This window comes from Python bivittatus, unplaced genomic scaffold, assembly GCF_059951505.1.
Source record: "Python bivittatus isolate LINGU-HERP-01145 unplaced genomic scaffold, Pbiv_v1 ctg000980_np1212, whole genome shotgun sequence".
NCBI classification, from domain to species: domain Eukaryota; kingdom Metazoa; phylum Chordata; class Lepidosauria; order Squamata; family Pythonidae; genus Python; species Python bivittatus.
Window position 1 is genome coordinate 28,665,816 of NW_028277125.1, and position 21,282 is coordinate 28,687,097.

General features: G+C 36.6%; 1 protein-coding gene across 1 annotated transcript in view; it reads left to right on the forward strand.

Annotated features, from left to right (window-relative positions):
- Positions 1–1,732: 1,732 nt before the first annotated feature.
- DNER (delta/notch like EGF repeat containing) overlaps positions 1,733–21,282 on the forward strand; it is a 138,566-nt gene continuing 119,016 nt past the window's right edge. The window contains exon 1 of the mRNA XM_088131829.1: positions 1,733–2,089. Coding sequence (XP_087987955.1) covers positions 1,829–2,089 — 261 coding nt within the window. The 5' untranslated portion in view covers positions 1,733–1,828. The remainder of the gene's footprint in view (positions 2,090–21,282) is intronic.

Here is a 21,282-nt window from a genome sequence, read left to right on the forward strand (position 1 = left end):
TGGCCAAGTTTAGACAACACTGCTCTATTCCATCTCCCAAGCAAGGTTGGCTTTATTTTTTTTTCTTATATTCTCTTTTGTATTATGGATAATAATGAAAGGAACTGTTTTGGTTAGATAAGAATCCACCATGGGAAAATATGTTTGCTTAAAACATGTAATATTATTTCTTAAGCAAGGATTGACTAGCCATTATAAATTATTTATTATACATATTTTACTGCTGTGAGAAATAAGGGAAGGTCCAGAAATGTAGTGGTTTCCCTGCATCTTGAAGATCTCAAGCTTATGGAGAAAGAGAAAGTTAAACATTGTAAAAATGAATAATATTTCCAGAGTGATATATGCATTTAGAGGAATTCCAGTGTATTTGAAGTATACTGATAATTATTAAGAAAGTTTTTATGGGAAGGATAAACCCCTATATTTTCTTTATCTAAATTATAGTTATCATTACCTAAGTGGGGTTTTAACTTACCTGACTTTCAGCCTTACAAATGAGCATATACTTTAAAATTCTATTTCTCCATGAAATTCAAGTACTGTAATCACACCCCACAGCCATCATGGACACAATTAGGCAGTTTATGCCACCCCTTTGCCATCATGACAGGTGCTTGATTCCAGTTTTTAAACTGACTGAATAATAGTTTATGAAGAATTTGGACTATCTAAAACTGAGGAATAAACTGATTATATTCCATCAAAAGTTCCTCTGATTTCACAATTTATTCCAGATGCATCAGAAACAACTAAAACTCCTGTATTATTTCTGCACAAAAATGTGCTTTGGATGAGTTGAAATCTATAGTATTTTTAAATAGATAATTAGATGTACAATTAATGTGTCTGTGCGATGTGTTTAATACTGAATTTAAAAAATGAATGGCTTTTTATTACTATAGTTTTGTCCTTCTCCCCTTTTATGTCTACTTTTTATTTTTTATGTATGTTATAAATTAAAAAAAGGTATTGTTAGGTTGATAAACTGTATTTTAGTATTTCATTGGGTACCCAAGAACTGTGTTGTGTATAGGCAATTTTATTTTTAGTATTATTCTTTTGACCACAGGTCAGGACAGTTCTGAAGGCATTTTCACAATGCAGTCACAACAATCAGCAAACTATTAACTAGCTAAAATTAACATACTGGTCTTCTCTAGCTCCAGGAAATTATGTAAATGGACAGTGAATCAAAAACACATTGAGCAGGTGTTCCAGTATAAATATCTAGGTATTTTTAGGTAGCTATTAATTTTGTCCGCTGTCCATCCAAGAAGCTCAGGGCGGGCTAGGTGCTTTCCTCCCCCTCCCATCTCATTTACTCTTTTCAAGGTGGGCTAAGACCCAAGGCAGTAAGACGGCCTATGGTCACCAAACGAGCGTCCGTGCGAAGGCGTCCACCGACTGCACCGCTCCCGACCCCCCCCCCCCGCTCCCCTCCTCGCGCTCAGACTACGACATCTCCGCACACCTGACCCGCTTTCCGCAGGCTGCGCAGCGCGCACGCGCTCCCATTCCTCGCTCTCTTCCTCTCGCCCTCGCTCCTTGCACCGGGCGTCAGCCGCCCTGCCCTTGCCCGGGCAGCTGCGCCCCTCTTACCGTCCGCGGACTCCCAGCGCCAAGCTCCCGGCAGCGCCCTCTGCCGATCGCTGGCGCTGACGTGTGGCCATGCCGACCACTCCCTCCCCAGTCTCCGCCCGCACGTTCTCAGATCTGGGAAGCGGCTGTAGCGCTGCTGTCTCCTCCGCCTTTGCTTCTTGCCGGTAACCGGAGCACCAAGCCGGGGCGCGCTCTTTGGCTGCCTCCCGGGGCGGCCCGCGCCATTATGTCTCGTGCCCTCCCGCTCCTCCTGATGCTGCTCGGCTTGGCCCAGCGCCCCGCCTGCCTCGCCGGGCCCGCTGCCGCCGCGTCCCTGGACAGCGCGGCGGACCCCTGCCTTAGCCAGCCCTGCAAGAACAACGGCACCTGCTCGCCGGTCTTGGCCAAACTGCCCGCCGCGCCCCACCGCCTGCCGCTGCTTTTCCTTTCGCCTCAGCCTGCGTACAGCTGCCTCTGCCGCCCGGGGGTCACCGGCACCGATTGCCAGGTAAGCCGGAGAGTCAGGCGCCTTCCCTTGGGGGCCCTTTGTGGTCCATCGGTCCGAGCCTTGCAGGCACTCGCCTGTCCTTGCTCGTCTCGGTCTCCTTACGTTTCGGTTCCGTGCCTCCGCGCATCCCACCTCCTGCCCCCACGCCTCGGATTCCATCGGCCCGTGGTTTCGCGGATTCTTGCTCCCTCCGTCCCTCCCATCGACCACCGCACCCTCGTAGATCGCACAGCGATTTTGGTCCGCTCCGCAACTGTGGTCGTTCTTCCTCGGCGGTCGCTCTCCAGGCGGTGGCTCTGCACTGACTGTGCACTCGTCCCTAAGCCTGGTTTGAGTTCCTTTGTGCAGGTTCCTGTCTGACCGCTCTCCGGTTTCTACCTCTGGGTCGTGCGCACAGCTCTTTTGTGCAGTGGTCTTCAGTGCCCCTTTCTTGTGAGGGATCACGCATCTGGTACACACGCTCAGCCAGTCCACTCTGTGGAACCAAGTCCCATGTCCCTCACACATAGGCGCTAACAAGGGCAAATGCTTGAGTGCTCAACTTGAAGGGCATATTCTGTGCATTCACTAAAAAGCTTTCCATTGCCACCCTTCCTACGTATATGATTTTGCACAACCTTCTTAACAGGTAAAACATTGTAAGCTTGGTTAGTGTAACCTTGGTTATTTTTTGTGGCTTATATGCAACCCCTGGCCTTTGGGGTACTTATGGTTCAGTGTGCTGTGTGAATCAGAAAATGCGTTAATCCAGTAACCAGGTTAAGCATGCTGTGCGAAGGCAGCCTTATATTTCTAAGAGATGCCACTGAAGAAGCTAATTTGGGCTCTTCTTTCTGAGCCCGGGGAATGATGCTGTCTGGGGTTGTTAGAATGACAGTTGCAGAAGTGCCTCCCAGGACACAGTATTGCAAATGGTTGGTTAACAGGATTCTGTCCTGCTCAGGGTTAAAAGTATTTTAGAGCTTAATTATCTCTTCCAACACCATCTTGGTACTTTCATATATGGATCGTTTTCTAGGGATGAATATGCTAGTGACTTTTGTCACTAACAGCAAAATGAGGGGTTGCTCATAGACTTTGGGTAATGATATGGTTTGCCCATTTTTATTGGAATTGAAATAGGTAAGTAAAACAACTAGAAGTGCTGTTTTTTTTTTCCCCTTGAAATCTATAATTTATTATCAAGAGCATAACTGTTGCTAACATCTGTTATGAAAGGTTATGTTAATCCAGTTTGGTCCGGAATGTAGACTTTTACATCTTTTCCTCTCTGGGAAACAAAGCAGCTCATTTGTGATCTTTAAAATGGTGCATTGATGTTAATCCCTTCTTTATTTCTGAAGAAAAAGGATTGATGAGGAGGAGGAGGAGGAGGAGGAGGAGAGGAGGAGGAGGAGGAGGAGGAGGACATGGCATTTGGTTATAGAATGAGGCTGCCATGAGCTACATTTCTGTGCATGTTTATTTGGAAGTAATCTCATAGAGCTAATGGATTTTACTTCTGCATAATTATGCATAGACATGAGTTGCTAATCAGTGACACTAATTTTACCAAGCTAATTTTACCGTATATTTTTAACATGGCAAAAGGGTTTGCAATCGTTTCCCCCCCCCCACATTATTACATAAGAGGTTGCATTTATGAATATAGGGATGAGAAAAGAACAAAAGAGTAAAGTACTGAATATTAAAGACTTTATGAAAGAACTTGCAAAAAAAAGTTATGTGTGTTATGTCACAGTGGCCCCTTTTTGTCCTTTCTGCAATGCAAGTCTGGGAGGCTGGGTCGAACTGAGGAGAATTAAATGGAAACCTTTTAAACCAACTGAACCTTGTAAATAAGGTGTAGACCGTTCCTAGGTTTCCTTCTGTGCTGGAAGAAAGAGAGAGAGAGCTATATGCATGGTGCTGCCTTCTGGCAGTTAACACAACAGTACATGTGCAAAAGATAAATTGTTATTTTAAACACCAGTAAAGTGCAATGTCTGGAGGAGAAAGAGTTTCAATTGAAGAGACATTTTAGCCATTTATTTCCACTTTTTTATTTGAATAAAATTAATTTAAACATCAGGATCTTTGTTCAGTTCTCATTACACTTTTAGACACTTAATCCTAAATGTTATTACGTGGAAATCATTGAAAATCGCACCACAGGAATGGGTATGATTGAGCCACATGAATAAGTATATTTAAATTCTTTACGTTTCGGTGCAAGAGTTAAGATAAGGACTGTTCAATTTTATTTGATCAAATTGGATTGATTTTCTGTACTATTGGAAAACTGAATTATCAAATCAATTTATTTCAAAGTGACCCAGACATAATGGATGCTCAGGCTTGTCTGCAAAAAAAAAAGAAGCCAGATTCTCCCAGTGAAGCATTGCTGCCACCTTGGTCTGGCAGAATGAAGGAGATATGTGATGCCATTGAAAACACCACAGAGAAACCAACAAAGCTATAGTTCTTCTTAGAAGAGCTTTGGTTTAGGGGTGAGAGCTTATTCTTCTCCAAGATTCTCAAAGAAAACAAGAACAAGGGAAGATGAAGGTATGGGTTGTGGTAGCAGAAGTAGAGTTGGCTGCAGTTTGAAAGGAAAGATCAAACCAGTTGATTTGATCAGTATTTTTAAAGGTATCTTACTGGTCTTGAAGAAAAATAAATTGGTTCCTGATGGGTCTTCATCTTTCTGGAGCAACAGTACTTGATAACAAAATGTTCCCCATAATGGTGGAAGAATGTTGACATTTCTGCCCAGCTTATTGTCCTCCATGGTTTCTTGCTTTTTGTTTTTTCTTATCTCCCAACAAAGACGCAATTACAATTTTATTTATTTGTCCTACAGGAGTTCATGACAATGTATACAGAGGTCCCTATTTTATTTTCTTCATAATAACAACCCTGTGAGGTAGGTTGGATTGGGAGAGGGACTGTCTCAAAAGTAATCTAATGAGCTCCCTCCACCTTGATGTCTCTGGACAGATTTCAGTGGTAGAAGCTTTCTTGCTACAAATGGAAGTACTTCTAAAAGCATTTCTTCCCACCATTCACATCATGAAACTTAAAGAGTGTTGAGAGTGTATGATTTTAAGATTGCTGAGTACAACTGTATGTAGTAGATGTCACCAGAAATGCTTTTTGTTGCATTTGCCCCCTATATTTGGACCTAGGCCTATGATTTAGAGAAAGGATTGAAAACCTCCATATTGAATCAAGACCAAGAGAAAAAATTATGGATGAGAAACTAAATTTCTAGTGTGGGTGGGTCAATTGGTTGAAAACCAATTTTTGTTTTTCAGGGAACAGAATGCTAAGGAGGAAAGATTTGTTCCCCACTTCTCCATAGTTTGATTGTAACAATGTTAAATACATTTTAATTATTTTGTGTTTTTAATTTATATATCCACATCTTCTGTCTTTCCTTTAAATTGTAACTTAATGTTTGAACATGTACAACAATATGTTTACTATGCTCTATATGTCTTGCCAATGTTAATTAACCTCTGAATGTGGTTTTGAAAGGATGCCCTTAAGGGTTAGGTGTAAAACTTTAAGCAGTGCAGAGTGCCTTTATGGCAAATAAAGAGTTCTTCTGTTTATGCACCATGAGTTATATAAATGCTTAGAAGGGTTCTAAAAAGGGTTCTTTCTTTTTAAAGTACTCAAAAAATCTATTGAATTCCATTGAAAAGGCTGCTTTGCATAATTTACAGGTCATTACTCTGTAAATCGTTTGCTTCAAGAAATACTTCAAGAGTTTCAAACACTGTGATTTGCCTTCCTGTGTTCATAGTTGCTGAAAGGCCTTGAGAAAAGCTTCGTGTGGAAATTATTAACAAAATATAAATTCAATACATCTAAGTGTTTTAGGGTTCTGTTTTCTAATTTATTTTCCTTCTTCCATTACTCCTGCTATCATATCGGTAGCATAGCAAAATACATACTTTACAATGTATCATAGAAATCCAAGTAGATCTATCACCATGCTATATATCAAGTAATCAGTATTGATTATACAGTTATCATATGAATCATATTTATTACTTCTGTACTTCATCAATTCATCATTCAGGATTTTTAGAATGGATATTGGTCACATAAAACATGAAGTTTAGAAAGGCTGCTTTAATGCATATAATACTTCCTTTAAATCAATAGAAAAATCAGATTTTTGAGCAGGTAAGAATTCTACCTTCTAGGCTGGAACATATCATGATTGGTGTATCTGAAGATGGTTGGAAAAATAAAAACTGACCTCAAAAATGAGGAAGGGCTTCTTAAAAAATGACAGAATTTGAAATGCTCATACAGAACCAGGACTACCTACTAGGATACATATATAAATTGTTACTCAGCTATGACACAGGGACGGAACAAATAAAAAATTGCATGATAAAATGGATGCAAAACTTTAAAGAAACAGTCACAACACAATAATGAGAAGAATTATGGAACAAATCTATAAAATTTACTCCAAATTATGTAAGAGAAAACTGGTATAAAATGTTTCATAAAATGTATACAATTTTACCAATAATTGCCAAGATAGACAAATCATATAGTAATAAATGTTGGAAATATCATGAGACAGAAGGAACATTTTACCATATGTGGTGGACATGTAAAAAAACTCAAAAGTACTAGAAAGGAATATACAGGACTATCCAGAGAATTTTACATATCATATTTGAAATGAAACCACAATTCTTCTTAGTAGGCATAATTCCAATGCATATTAACAAAAAATACCACAATTTACGAAGATGCATGTTTATGATGGAAAGGATAAATTTAGCACGATATTGGAAAAGAGAGATGTTACCAAAGATATCAGAATGGGAACTTAAACTTGGACAATATGCAGTAATGGCAAAATTAACAGAATATATTTATAACAGAAGTCTAACCAAATTTAAGCAAGAATAGCTTCCATATTGTATGTATTTGCAAGGCAAATACAAGTATCTAGAGGTTTTTAAGGAGAAAAAGAACTAAGAATTGAAATCAGAGATATACATTTTTTTTAATGTCTATGGATATTGTTCATTAGTAGGAGAATGACAAAGGGGAAATTAGAAACTAACATTTATCTATAATCTCTTTAATGGTTTTTCTTATTTTCTTATTTTGTATTTTTAAACAACAAATAGTGGAAATTTTGACACTCAGCTCAGAAATTTAAATTCTTACATTGTTAAAATAATTAAATGTACTTGAATGTTTTCTTTGGTTAATCTCTAATCAAAGATGCACTGAGCACTAACTGTACAATTTTGGTAATTCCTTTGTCCACTTATAGATACATTGCTACATTTCTGTACCAATTATTATTTTTTCTTCTTTTGCTGGTTTGTTTTTTTCCTTTTAAAAATGATTAATAAATAATTAAAAAAATAAAATAAAAAAGAATTCTACCTGTTTCATTTGAAAATCCATGCATACCACTATGGATATTTTTTTCCCCTATCCCAGATCACACAGGATTAAGCATTACACATATGGTGTGTGAATACGTACAGGGGTGCACATGATCTAAAATCAGTTTTTTGACAGAAATAGGTCAGATAGGGCAACATGAACCAACTCTCCTCTACTTCGCTCCCATAATGAGTATCCATTTAATGCCACTGCATACAGTATGTGTATGAACAAAATGTTCTTACGCATGAGATACCATTCAGTGTCTGCATTATGTACATCTGCATGCACAGATAATTCTTTTTAATATTAACTGATAGTGGATGAAGCAAACATGTGAATATTGTGTATTTATTCAATGCAAAGAATAGTATTGTGCCTTCCCTTGGCAGCAATGAAATTTAATAACTGTATGTATTGATTATCTCAGCAGTTGGATGATGTTATCTGAAATTGGGAGCTGAGCAGAATTGGGCCTGGTTAGTACTTGGATAAGAGACCACCAGAGATAGCCAGGGCTATAGGGAAAGTTAAAAAAAAATAATTCAGAAGAAGCCAATGGTAACCATTTTCATATTGTTATGGCTCTGTCCATAGTTGCCAATAGTTGAGCTTGACTTGAAGAAAACTACATTTCCTTTTATATATTATTTGCTGTCTCTGGACTTCGGCTCAACACCTACTTTGTTCTTTATTTGTTCATTTGTAGATTATATTCTAATCTTTTTGTCTTATCTTAAATAAAACATATTCTTTTCTCTCTTTATTGATTAAGATGATTTCCCCAAATGCTATTTACTCAGTTTGCTTAATTAGTCTAATTAGTACTTTATTCATGTTTTCGGTTCTTGTACTACAGATATCTTACTATTTAATGTAGTGATCTTTTAAGCTTTTAATCCCTTCTTTCAATCTCTTATATAACTAATATTTTATCTGTTGATTCCTTTACTGCAGTTAGGCCATTTCAGATTCTTGATTATAATGGTCTTGTGGGGTAGTCTTTTAAAGATGACAATATTTATTGCTTCACTTATATGTATATGTGATAAAGCAGGCTTGCAGGGTCGGGGGGATCTCCTGCCTTTTCAGCAGACTGGGGCCCCAAACTTCTGTCCCAAATATCCTTACAGCATCATTGATCATGATATTCTGTTTCCTGTTGTCCGACCCTTTCAATTCTTGTTCACATTATATCTCCCTCTTTCTAGGTTTTTGTTGTTGCTATTTGCTATTTTTTTCTCCTATGTTGAACAGCTGAGATTGTTTTTTACTTCCTGAACAAAAAAAAAATTATGTGAGATTTTCCAAGCCATTACTCTACTTCCATTATTATTCATGATCTTGTAAAAACTGTTAGTGGTGCTGATATTATTCTTCTTGTCTCTTTCAACTCTACTTTCATGGGCAAATTTTTGCACGCAATAATTACCTTTGTCCAAATGGCTCAGACAGATAGAATTTTTTATTTAATGTTTAGACTGCTGTTCCTCTGAGGTTCATTAATATAAAAATATAAAATTATGAAAGTCAAATATATAAAATTACTAAATTATAAAACACAGATGATTAAAGATTCCATAAAATATAGTTTTACATGGGTGGAGGGGCAGAGAGGGAGAGAGAGAGGATATAATTCCATCATTCCGACCTTCTGCACCACAAGATACTGCATATCTTCACTTCTATTAATCTTCCTAATTTTAGATTAATCTTTAGTAATCTTTAGTAAAGGTTGCCAAGGTAATGTTTTCCTTATGCTCAGCCTGAAGTAAAAGCCTTTTAATGTTGAATACTTTTAAAAGTACGTGAAGTATTTTGACTTTCTGATTCCATCCCTTCTGCATATAGAAATGGCTCCTCATGACTGAATACTATCTTCATTCAGTTTTTGGTAGATAATAGATTTCATTTTGATCCATACTTCAAAGTCAGACTATGTTCAATATTTACAATGTTTTGATACTCATGCAAAAACTTTTCCAGACTAAGATTTAAAAAGTTGATTGTGTTTTAAGCTCAGAAGAAAATTTGTGGAATCTTCCTATTCCTGGTTACTTTATACTGTCGAACGTAGCATATTTCTGAAAACAGAATAGGAGTGGAAAGGATTCAGTTTCTTTTATTGGAAGACCTTGGCTGTAATTCAGATAGTTGACTCCATGGGGTGACTTGGCAATTTCAAAAACGAATTTTTGATGCAATATACAGAGTGACTTTGCAAGGAAAAGCAGAAGCTCGTATTGGCCCTTGTGCATGTATAAAGGGAGGATCTAAGAGATTTTATTATTTGATAATTCTGAATATTGAAGGTTCAAGTTTTGTTTCACTTGAATTGAAAATGGTATGTGATTCACTAGATTGAGAAATCAAGGATAACTCTTTGATTATTACAATTTACTCCTTATGTGGTGACTTACAGAAACTAATATAATGTAAATTACTAAACAGGGGGAGTGATACTCCAAAAGCAGTAGAAAAGGCTCTCCTCATGACTCCTGTCGGGTGACATTCCTTTGTGGATGGCACCCGCAACATGCCCTTCCTGCTGGTCCTGATGGGATGGGTAGATGTGATTGGGGAGAGGCAGTCCCTCAAATAACCTGGCCCCATACCTGTAGGGCTTTATATGTCATTACCAGCACCAATTCATTGAATTGAACTCAGAAGCAAACTGGTAACCAATGTAGCTGTAATGGGCTGTGAGAATAACCTTGAGGAAGAAGAGGAAGAACTGCAGCCAAGGCAATGGTCAGATAAGAGGAATCTCAGCCCAAAACAGGAATGGAATTTGTGAAGCATCTCAGACTTGACCCTCCCTAGTTTTCTTTAGGATAAAGGCAGGGAGGGGGGAGGTGCATTCAGAGTTGCAAGATTCTGTTACTGTAACCCTGTAATAAAAGTAGTTTTAGTATTCATGACTTCAGTGTTCAAGTCTGGTCCACCTCATAGGGCTGACATCAGCTTGTGGAGCAGAAGTATAAGGTGCTCTGATCTAGGTGTGCACATAACTGCCTGTGCTATTGCATTTTGTACCAGCTGAAGTTTCTGGATGTTCTTCAAGGATCAAGGGCAATTGTCTAAGAGTAGTAGGATATTATTAATACAAGCTAGTAATGTAAAAATGTATGCAAAGACCTAGCTCTCTGGAAAAGGCTCTAATACTGGGAAAGATGGAAGGAAAGAGGAGAAAAGTACGACCAGCAGCAAGGTAGATGGACTCAGTTACAGTGGCAATGAGTGCACTGTTGGAAGACCTGAAAGAACAGGTTAGAGATAGATTATCATGGAGAAAATCTATCTTTATGGTCACTAGGAGTTGAAAACACAGTTGATGGCACATAATCAATCAATGTAAAAATGTATGACCCATAATCAAAGAGAGAGTGGTCATACAGGAAATAGAAATTTGGAATAGGTTTAGAGATTATGTTCTAGGTGGCATGACCTCCATACTTTTCTCTCTCTTCCTACTGTGTGAATGTTCTTTCATATTTAAAACAGAACTGCTGCTGTTGTGATTACATTGGTTCACTACAGAGGTGATTATTCTATTATTACCTATCTACGTTAGCTGATATGGGGTGCTTCAGCATTTGTAATCATCCCCTTTCCTTCTCTCTCTTTGCATGAGTATTCCTTCTCCCTTCCAGGCTCAGAGTTAACTATGATTATTGTTACATTTACACATCAAAGTGTACTTACTTTGCTGCTATCTCTATCCCTCTGTGAACACATGACCAGAATTTGGATACAGAAGGTATAGAATTATATCCTCCTTCTTCCTTGTCTTTCTTCCACTTAACTAGTTCTTTTCCTCAGCCCTTTAGGGACCTGTGAAGGAAACCATCCTTGGTCTCTGTCTACCCAGACTAAATAGTTTCTAGCATGCTTTTCAGCCAGATGAAGCTGGTTATAACTTTCTTTGTCACTTGGAGCTTCTGCTTCTCTTGTTCTCTTTTTCATGTATGTCTGGTATTAGGAAAATCAGCACACTGCTTCTATGCTTGGTTAAGCTATTTGTCTCCATCCATCCATCCATCCATCCATCCATCCATCCATCCATCCATGTCAGCCTTATGAGGTAGACCAGACAGGAAACATGACCAGATGAGCTAATTCTACTTATTGTAAGGTTACATTAACATAATCTTGCAAGTCTGAAAGTAGTTCTCTCTCCCTATCCCTTTACAGACCAAAAACTAGGGAGGATCTCTTCTGAGCCTCTTGCCCCACCCACACTCCTGCTGCCAGCTAAGCTTCCTTTGATCTGGCTGTTCCATTGGTTGTGTCTCATTGCCCTGTCTCAAAGGTCATTCCCAAATACCATTACAATCTATCTATTGTCTAAGTGTCTGTCTGTCTATCTAATCATCCATCCATCCATCCATCTAAAAGCACAACCCAGAAAAAACTAGAATAAGAAAAAGAAAAAAGATTTATAAAAAGAGTTATAAGATATAAAATAAATAAAAAGGGTATATACAAGGAATTGTGATTGGAAAGGAATAGAAAACATTAAGACTAGCAAGTTAGAATAATATAAAAATGAAAGTAAAAAAAATTAAGATAGGTGCCACTAAATAAAGCAGTAAAATTACCTAAAAAGATTTAAGGATTATAGACTTCACTTATGAATAAGCCTCTGACAAACTCTGCAAGAGTATAATATAATAATTAACAAGGTAAGTATGAAACAAAGCACTAATTCCACCTAGTCGAATAGGAAACTAAAAAACCCCCCACCAAGGCTAGACTTAATGCCAAGAATAAGCCATATCTGGCTAACCATGCTTAATCAGATTCAGCTGCTCTTATTTATCATGTATCTTATGTGCAGCTGCACAAAATAAGGCTATATTGCGCATAATCTTGGGATTAATGTCAAGAAGCAGGAATTGCACATATTGTTGGTTAGTAAATCCTGTTATGTTATTGAAAAGTGAAGCAATTAGAGCACTGTAAGATTCTATATGGAAATGGTAGAAGAGAACATACTGAATAGGTGCATACTCATCGTGGGTGTGACAACTTCTTATACTGTATCTACCTTGTAGCAAAAAGTGGATTCACATTTTAATCAAACTTGGGTAGATTATGTTCACCCAGCAGATAAAATTTTGTCATTTCTTAAAATATATGGAAATTATGAACAGCTTTTGGACTTACTTGTTAACAGTGCCTTTACTTTTTAATTATTCGTTTTATTTTTTGTATTTGTCTTCATAATATTGCATGTTGTATAGTATTTTTCTCTTTGTGTAAAGTACCATTCAATAAAAAAATAAAAAATAGCAAATAAATTCTTTTTAAAAGTATATTTTGCAAATGATATAATCCTTTAATTTGTTTTACACTTACTATAATACTTTTAAGTTTTAGTAATCTTCTTTTGGGGGGGGTGCCTTTGAGTCAGTTTTTGGCTCTTAGGGACTGCCTAGATTAGTTCCTGCAGTTTTCTTGGCAAGACTTTTGTAATGGTGTGTGGGAATGACCTTGGGAGACAGGAGGAAGAGCCGCAGACTGGACAAGCAGAATATAAAGGATTTCTCAGCCTCTAGAAGGAGACGAGGTGTGGGAAGCATTTCAGAAAGGACCTTGCCTAGTTTTCCAGAGAGTAAAAGTAAAGGAGGGGGAAATACTTTCAGTCTTGCAAGATTCTGTTAATGTAACCTTACAATAAAGATCGAGTTAGTACTCATGGTTGTGCTTGTCTGATTACCTCAAAGGGCTAACAGTTTTTCAGAAGTGGCTTGCCACTGCCTCCTTCCTACGGCTGAGAGAGAGTGACTGTCCCAAAGTTACCCAGCTGGCTTTGTGCCTAAGGCAGGATTAGAAATCATAGTCTCCTGGTTTCTTGCCTGGTGCCTTAACCAATACACCAAACTGGCTTTTTTTTTTTTTTAGTAAAATTGGTGCACTAATTAAAGAAAAAAAAAATACTTCCTTCCAGCAGTGCTAAAGCGAGTGCATTATATTAGGCTAGAGCAGGGTTTCTCAATCAGGGTTCTGCGAGCGGTCACTAGGGGTTCCTTGGGAGGTCATGATTTATTTAAAAAATTATTTCAAATTCAGGCAACGCGCTCTCGCAGTGATGAGCAGAGACCAAACAAAAATCTAGTCACTCTTTCTGAGCTCTCTGGTAGTGCACTGTAAGACTGTGTTTATTTGGTTGAATCCATTCTTAATTTTTGACACGAGATGGGGAGACTGTTGGTAACAGGTGAATACTATATTGTAGGAAGGGAGGAATATATTACAGGAATATATTACTGAAGGAAGGGGAGAGAGAAGTGCATTTTTCAAAAAATTAATGGACTTGTCCAACTCAGTCTGTGACATCAGTCTCTCCCTCCCACATATTTTCCCTGTGGTTTTCCTGTAGTTATTTTATCCCATTATTTAAATACATTTCATACATGTTTATTCAGTCATGTCTGAGGGTCCAGTATGGCAATTTTTGAAGAGGAGATGTGAGAGAGAAGAGGAACATTCTAGAATGGACAATACTGAACAGTTTAATGATGATAATGATAATGAAAAATTTAAATATTCTCAGGCATTTCCCTGCACTGGTACATCAACGAACTAAAAAAAAAGTCCGTCTCTACAATGAAAGCTATTTATCAATGGGTTTTACATGGACTGGTGATCCAAGTTGTCCTATTGTGGACAAACTTGGTGCACTAAAGACTATTGTAGGACTATTGTATTGTCCTACATGGACTGGTGATCCATTGTGCCTCATCTGTGGCAAACAACTTACAAATGCAGCAGTGGCTCCAACAAAATTAAAAAAGACATTTAATTACAAATCACAGCTGTATGACAAGTAAAAGTTCTGATTATTTTAAATGGCTATTGGAATCACAGAACAAATGGAATAAAGTTTGTTAATAAAATGACAGTCATTAAAAAAGCCCAAGAAGCAAGTTATTTAGTAGCAGAACTTATTACACAGCAACGGAAAAGTCATGCTTTGGGTGAGAAAGTAATCATGCCAACATGTAAAATAATAGTGGGAAAAATGCTAGGACCAGATGCAGTCAAGAAACTGAAATGGTTCCTGTTGTTCCAAACAGCACAGTAAGTCAGCATATTGATGACATGTCAAATGATGCTGAAGAGGTTTTATGTGATAAACTGAAGAAAGCAGCTTTTTTATCCAAGTTGATGAGTCAACAGACTTCATCATGTTATGGCATTTGTAAGATTTGTAAATGATGGTGAAATTCAAGAATTTTTTTTCCGCTGCAAAGAACTACATGAAACGTGCAAAGACCAAGATGTATTTACTGTTCTGTCTTTATATCTGGAAACAAAAAGTCTGTCTTGGAGGAACTGTATTGGCGTCTGTACTGATGGTGCTCCATCAATGGTTGGCTCCATGAGAGGTTTTGTTTCTTTTGTAAGAAAAGAAAATTCTGATGTTGTCACAACACACTGCTTTGTTTACAAAGAGGTGTTGGTGTCAAAAACTTGGAGATGAAATGAAAAATCTGGATGATGCTACAGAAATGGTTAACTTTATTAAATAAAGACCAGTTCACTCAAGAATGTTTAAAAAACTGTGTGAAAACCTTGACAAAGAGCACATAAGTCTCCTGTTATACACAGAAATATGATAACTCAGCAGAGGAAGAGTTCTCAACAGGCTGTTTGAGCCGAAGGCAGAATTGCAAGAATATTTTCAAGAAAATAGTATTCCACATTTTGCTGAGAGCTTCGAAGATGGAGAATGATTGCAGAAACTAGTGTATTCAGTGAACATCTTTCATCATATGAACCAGCTGAACAAGTCTCTGCAAGGCACTGGAGAAAATGTTTTGACTTCAAGTGACAAGAAAACTGACTGGAAAAATCATGTTGCAAAAGGAAATATTGAAATGTTTCCACTGCTGCTTGGGCTTGAGAGTGAGAAAGGATACCAGAAGGTCTCAAATCTAATTGAAAACCACCTGGAAGTACTGCAGAACAAAATTGTTCAGCACTGGGTAAGGGATCCTTTCTCTGCATCTTCTGCTCAGCCTGAGAACTTCATTTTGAAGGAAGAGGAGGAACTTTATGAGCTGAAGTCTGATTGTGCACTCAAGATGAGATTCACTGATCTGCCCATGGAGAGGTTCTGGATTTCTGTGAAAGAAGAGTATCCTGCCATTCATAGGAAGGTATGGAACATTTTGCTGTAGTTTTCAACTTTTTACATGTGTGAGCAACCTTTTTCTTATTTAACAATAATCAAAAGCAAAGACAGAAATTGCCTTATTTCAGTTGAAGATGAAATCTGGGTATGCTTATCTCAGGTTTGGCCCAGAACTGAGTATGTATGCAGCAAAAAACAAGCACAGGTTTCACATTAAAGAGGTAAGTTTCATTCTTTATTTTTAGTTTAGGAACACTGTTAATGCACATATATAGGCCTACACATGAAACAGATATAATAAATTTGTAACTTCTGGCCTATATTTCAGCCAGAATGTGCAGGGGTTACCTGAGGCCTGAAAAATGTTTGAAGGATTCCTCCAGGGTCAAAAGGTTGAGAAAGGTTGGGCTGCAGTGAAAGCTCTTCTGTGACTCCAAACATTTAGTTGCATGAGATACATAGCTGGTAGCATAGTGTATCTCAGGCAGTCAGCCATGAGAAACTATGAAGTATAGCCTGCACCAATGTGATAGACTATGTGAAACAGGCCCTGCTAAATTGTCACTGTTGCTTGCTCATAGCTCAAAGAGAAAAAGTAAGAGGGTAAAAGCCATAGGGAAAAGCTTGTTGTGAACTTCCCACTTCTGTCTGGTTTGGAATCTATCCTCTAATGCCAGGGGGGCTAAGCCTGAAAAAGAAATGTCAGCCTCAGCCAGTAATTCAGTACAACCTGCCATATTTAGGTCTCCACTCTCGCCATTCCAGCTTCCATTTGTAATATTGCATTAGAAACTCAGTGGGGGAGTTGAAAAATTGCTCTTAGAAGTTTAGATTGGACAAGTTTCAATGATACAAGGTTGGAAGGTGGTCCGAGCTATATACCATATAATAACTATGCTAGAGACTTGACTTCAAAAAGCTTAATAGCTGCAGGTATATATTGGCCTCCCTGGAACTAATGTATCAACAAAGAGATATGTTAAGAGGAAAACAGACTCCAGATGCAGTGAGTCTCTAAATGGAGTTATAGACCATGAATGGTTCCAAGTTGAATTAAATTATGTATCAGATTTATTTTTCAAATTTCTGAAAAAAATTGACATTTGAAACATTTTAGTTTGCCATTCTTCTAGAGAGAGAATTATATGTGATTTCCAGTAAGAGGCATAAAATACCTTGGCAGCTATTATCATATGCAGAGCCAATGTAGGAATTTAAGGTGTGGTGACATTTACCAGCAAAACAGCTGTCAGGAAAGACAATTCATCTTTAAGGTTTATTTTATTCTATAATAAATTCTCTTCCAGAGTTGCTGAGCTTTATAATATTGCATCAAATATGAAGAAACAATCCAACTTATTGCATTTCCAACAATTTTTTAAGAATGAATTACCTATGTATTTTGGCAATTAGCACTTGAGTAACAATAAACCATTTTATGCCCTTTCTCTAAGTATGATACTCACAATTAATTTAATATTTATCTTCCATTGATATTCTTATTATTGCATATCAATTATCTTATTTAGATCCCACATCCATTTGATCATGCAGTCTGTAACTTACTCAGTTTCTGAGTTGTATTTCAATAACCATTTGTAAGTAAGCCACAAGAGATGTTCTGAGTTTTGGATTGTAAGTTTTTCAAATTCAGTCAAGTCTCTGGTGGACTCTATCTGTCAGCCCTTCAAGGTAAATCAAACTAGGAAACCATGTAGGTCAATACTACCATTATTGTAAAGCTATAGTGACAGAATCTTGCAAGTCTGAGTGCACTCCCCCCCCCCACCTTTTATCTTTGTGTGAACTAGGGAAGGGCTTGTCTGAGATGTTTACTCATGTTACATTCTTGCCCTGGACTCCAGCTCTTTTATCTGACCATTGTCTTGGTAGCAGTTCTTCCTCCTGTCTCTCAAGGCCATTCCTCCTGGCCTCTACACTACCCACCCTATTAAATCCAGCAGGACCCAGGAAGTGTGCCTTTTTAGGTGTGGTGTCTGCCCTCTGGAACACCTTACCATCTGAGATCAGATTGGTCCCAGCCTTGCTTGCCTTCTGGAAAGCAATGAAGACCTGGCTATTTGCCTAGGTATGGAGGACAGGAAGTTAGTGAAGTCCAAGTAATTTGATATTATTTTCAGGTTTTTTATTCTCAGCTGCCATCTTTTTTAGATTGTGTGTTATATGTTTTAAATATTATTTATATTGTGGTTTTTATTTTTAAATTTTGCTACCCAGAATCGCTTTAGCAAGAGGGACAGCCATATAAATCTAAATAAAGAAATATTCTGCCTTGTTTTTGTAATTCCTTTTGGATTATGCTATCTATTTGAAGATATTTAAACCCCTGAGGTAATTCTGACTGTTCTGAAGGAAGTCTTGAAAGAATTCATCTTTGTTTTGTTAAGAATTAAGTCTTGGAATCTATACAGGGTAATGTCTCTCCACTGATCATATGTTTTTGTACATTCACCTTCATAAAAATAAATATTTAATATTGAGATGATGAGTGATAAGTAAATCAGCTGGGAGTCCTGATTCATCAGTAGAAGTAACCAAACCATAAAGTGATGTCATCAAATCTGCAATTCAAGTTAGCTGGCTTGATAATATAGTTTAACATTTGTTACTGCTAATTTATGCCTTGTAAAATTTTAAGCTTAATTCTTGATTTTTGTTTGGCCATATAAAAATCATTATTTTATAATTAATTAGTTATAGAATTCTTTATGTCTGCCACTCATTTAATATGTTATTTTCACTTCAATTATTACTTGAAAACTTTTGAAATAAAAAAATTAAACTTTCATAAAATGTTTATTTTTATTATTGATATTTTTCCTAACCAGAACAAATTTAACTTTCTCTATCTTAAAATATCTGCCATTATGTAATAATTCTTCATTGTTTTTTGTTAAGGAAATTCCCACATATCTGATCATTTTAGCAGTAATATTAAATCCTGTTATTTGCTTCAGAATAAATGGGTTTTCTTCTTCAGATAAATACCATGTGATCATTTGAATCATGTCCTTATTAGTTTAATATCCTGATACAGTACTGAATTGCACTGGTATATATATCCTATTATCAATTCTAGGGAATCTCTTGGATGAGTAACTATAAGTATAACATCATCAGCATATAAGTTTGTGTTCTTAATTTGCCTGTTTAATTTCTGAAATTTCATTTTCTTGTCCTATCTTCCTTGTCAATGATGCCAGTAGAAATAAAGAGATGGGGTGGGCAATTTATCTTCTCCCCTTCGTTATAATACTTTTTTGGATAAAAGTCTATTATTATCTTAATTTCTTGTTCTTTATAAATGCTCTGTGAGAACACTTGAACAACAATTCATCCTCTTCAGAATTGTGAATATGAAAGGCCATTCCAAATTATCAAAGGCTTTTTCCATATTTAAAAAAATCATAACTATGTTCTTGTTTTTCTAATTTATATTGTCAATGGCTTTCACAATATATGTGATATTATTCCTGAGGCATCTCTGCAACAAATCCAGTCTGATCAAGATATATTAGATCACTTAAAAGACCATCTAATCTCTTTGTAAGATTGCTGGAAAAAGCTTATGATCTACATTCAATAGAGAGGTAGGCCTATATGACTCTGGATGAATTGGAATAGTCTGCTCTTTGTAAATCAAAGAGATGAAAGCCTCTTGTCAGAAGTACTTGACCTTGTTGTATCTCATTCATTACCTGGGTTAATTGTTTGATCAAGATGTCTTGGAAGGTCTTATAGTATGTATTGCAGAAAAGCCATCTGGTCCTTGGGGATTTGTTCAATTTCAATTTCTGTATTACTTCTTTTGTTTCATCTTTTGTGACTGGTTTATTGAGGGCTTCCTTTTGTTGATCTGTAAATTTCCCAATCTGTGTGGTATTTAAGTACTCTTTGATCTTCTCCAGATGTAATGCCTGCATAATATAAAGAATTGGCTCATTATTTCCTCTGAGGTTGAAACATATACCTTACCATCCCAAATAGGAATAATAATACTTATTTTCTCTTGTTCTTTTCACATTTGAATATGCCAAGTGGTTTACTACCTTTCTCAACTTATTTCTCTTTAGTAAAATTCAATGTCTTATAAGTTTTATTTACTTCCATTAAATCCAATTGATTACCGATTGATTAATCTTTTGTTCTAAATCCAAGATCAGGTTCTGCTTATATCTTGATTCTAATTACTTCAATTTGTTTATCAATATATCCTTTTGTTTTTGTGTGGCTTTCTTTCTATTTGATGCCAAAAAAAACGAACAGTCCTTTAATAAATGCTTTATTAGAATAACATGTTGTGGATAAAGAAACATCAGAGGATTTGGAAGAAGCTCTTTAATTCATGTTGACATTTGATTTAATATCTTCTTGCAATAATAATAGACTGCTCATTCTCCACCTTTTTAGTCTAAAGGTATAATTTCTTTTCCCTTGAGAAGGCTGTGCTGATGTGTATGTATATATTTATTAATTTTTGAGTTCCATTGCTTAGCTAAAACTGTTCATATTCAAGTATTGATTTAACAAAAATAATTGACCAATAGAGTGTGGAACAGTAACGATTTGGCTTGCCTTCATGCTTCCAGCCTGTCAGTATTCATGATGTGGTTCATAATCTGTTTCATAGTTTGAGTTACCGAAGTTGTCAGCTTGTATTCATTTTTTTATAAAGCTCCTGTATATATCTGTCAAAGGTAGGTGTTTTTATTATTTTTAATGCTCTTATTTGCCTTACCTCTTAAATCATGATTTTTGAATAGTAAAATTGGGTGTCTTCTACTGCAAGCTGCAGTGGGAGACTGCAGTCTTGAAAGTGGCTAGGCAATACATAAACATCTTCATTTGAAAACTTAAGAATTTTAAATTTCATTTTCTTTTTATTGTATAGTTTCTCATGACTTAAAGGTTGATATTATATCAATAGCTGTAGTAAATAAGTGGATAAAGCCATAATACTTAGATGTATGTATTGACTGTAGTATTTTTAAAGCAAATTAACAAATAAATGTGTTACTTTTTTGTTCTAAAAAGCTTAATAGTATTCTTTACTTTTTACATTTTTAGTTTCAGCTGCTTTCTATGCAGCTGAATACAATAGAATTGTATTGCATACAACAGAAATGTATTTATTTATTCTAAAATAATTTCAGAATAACTAAATCATCATCATTATCTCTAATGGGTAAGCAAAAGAAAATAAGATAAAGCACAATTAAACCACTACAAAAAAGCATTGACAATAGTAATATTCATATAATACAATAAATATTGATTTATAAAAATATTAGGATTAATGATCAGAGGAAAGTAGAAAAACATCTTCAACACGTATCAAAAAATAATGTAGAACAGCGGTCTTCAATGTTTTGGGATCAATATCCAATTTTTCAATATTTTAGAGTTTACATTATTAGCTTATTCTACATGATTAGAGTAGCAACAGAGAAGACTACTTCTGGACCACTGCTCCCTTCAGATCCTGGGCTCAGGGTACCAATAGCATTCTTTCTTGCACAAAACAAGGGAGCTCAATTTGGAGGAGGTTGTCCCAAAGATACCTTGAGACAAAGCCTGGCAGGGTTTTATAGATTAATACTAGTACCTTGAATTG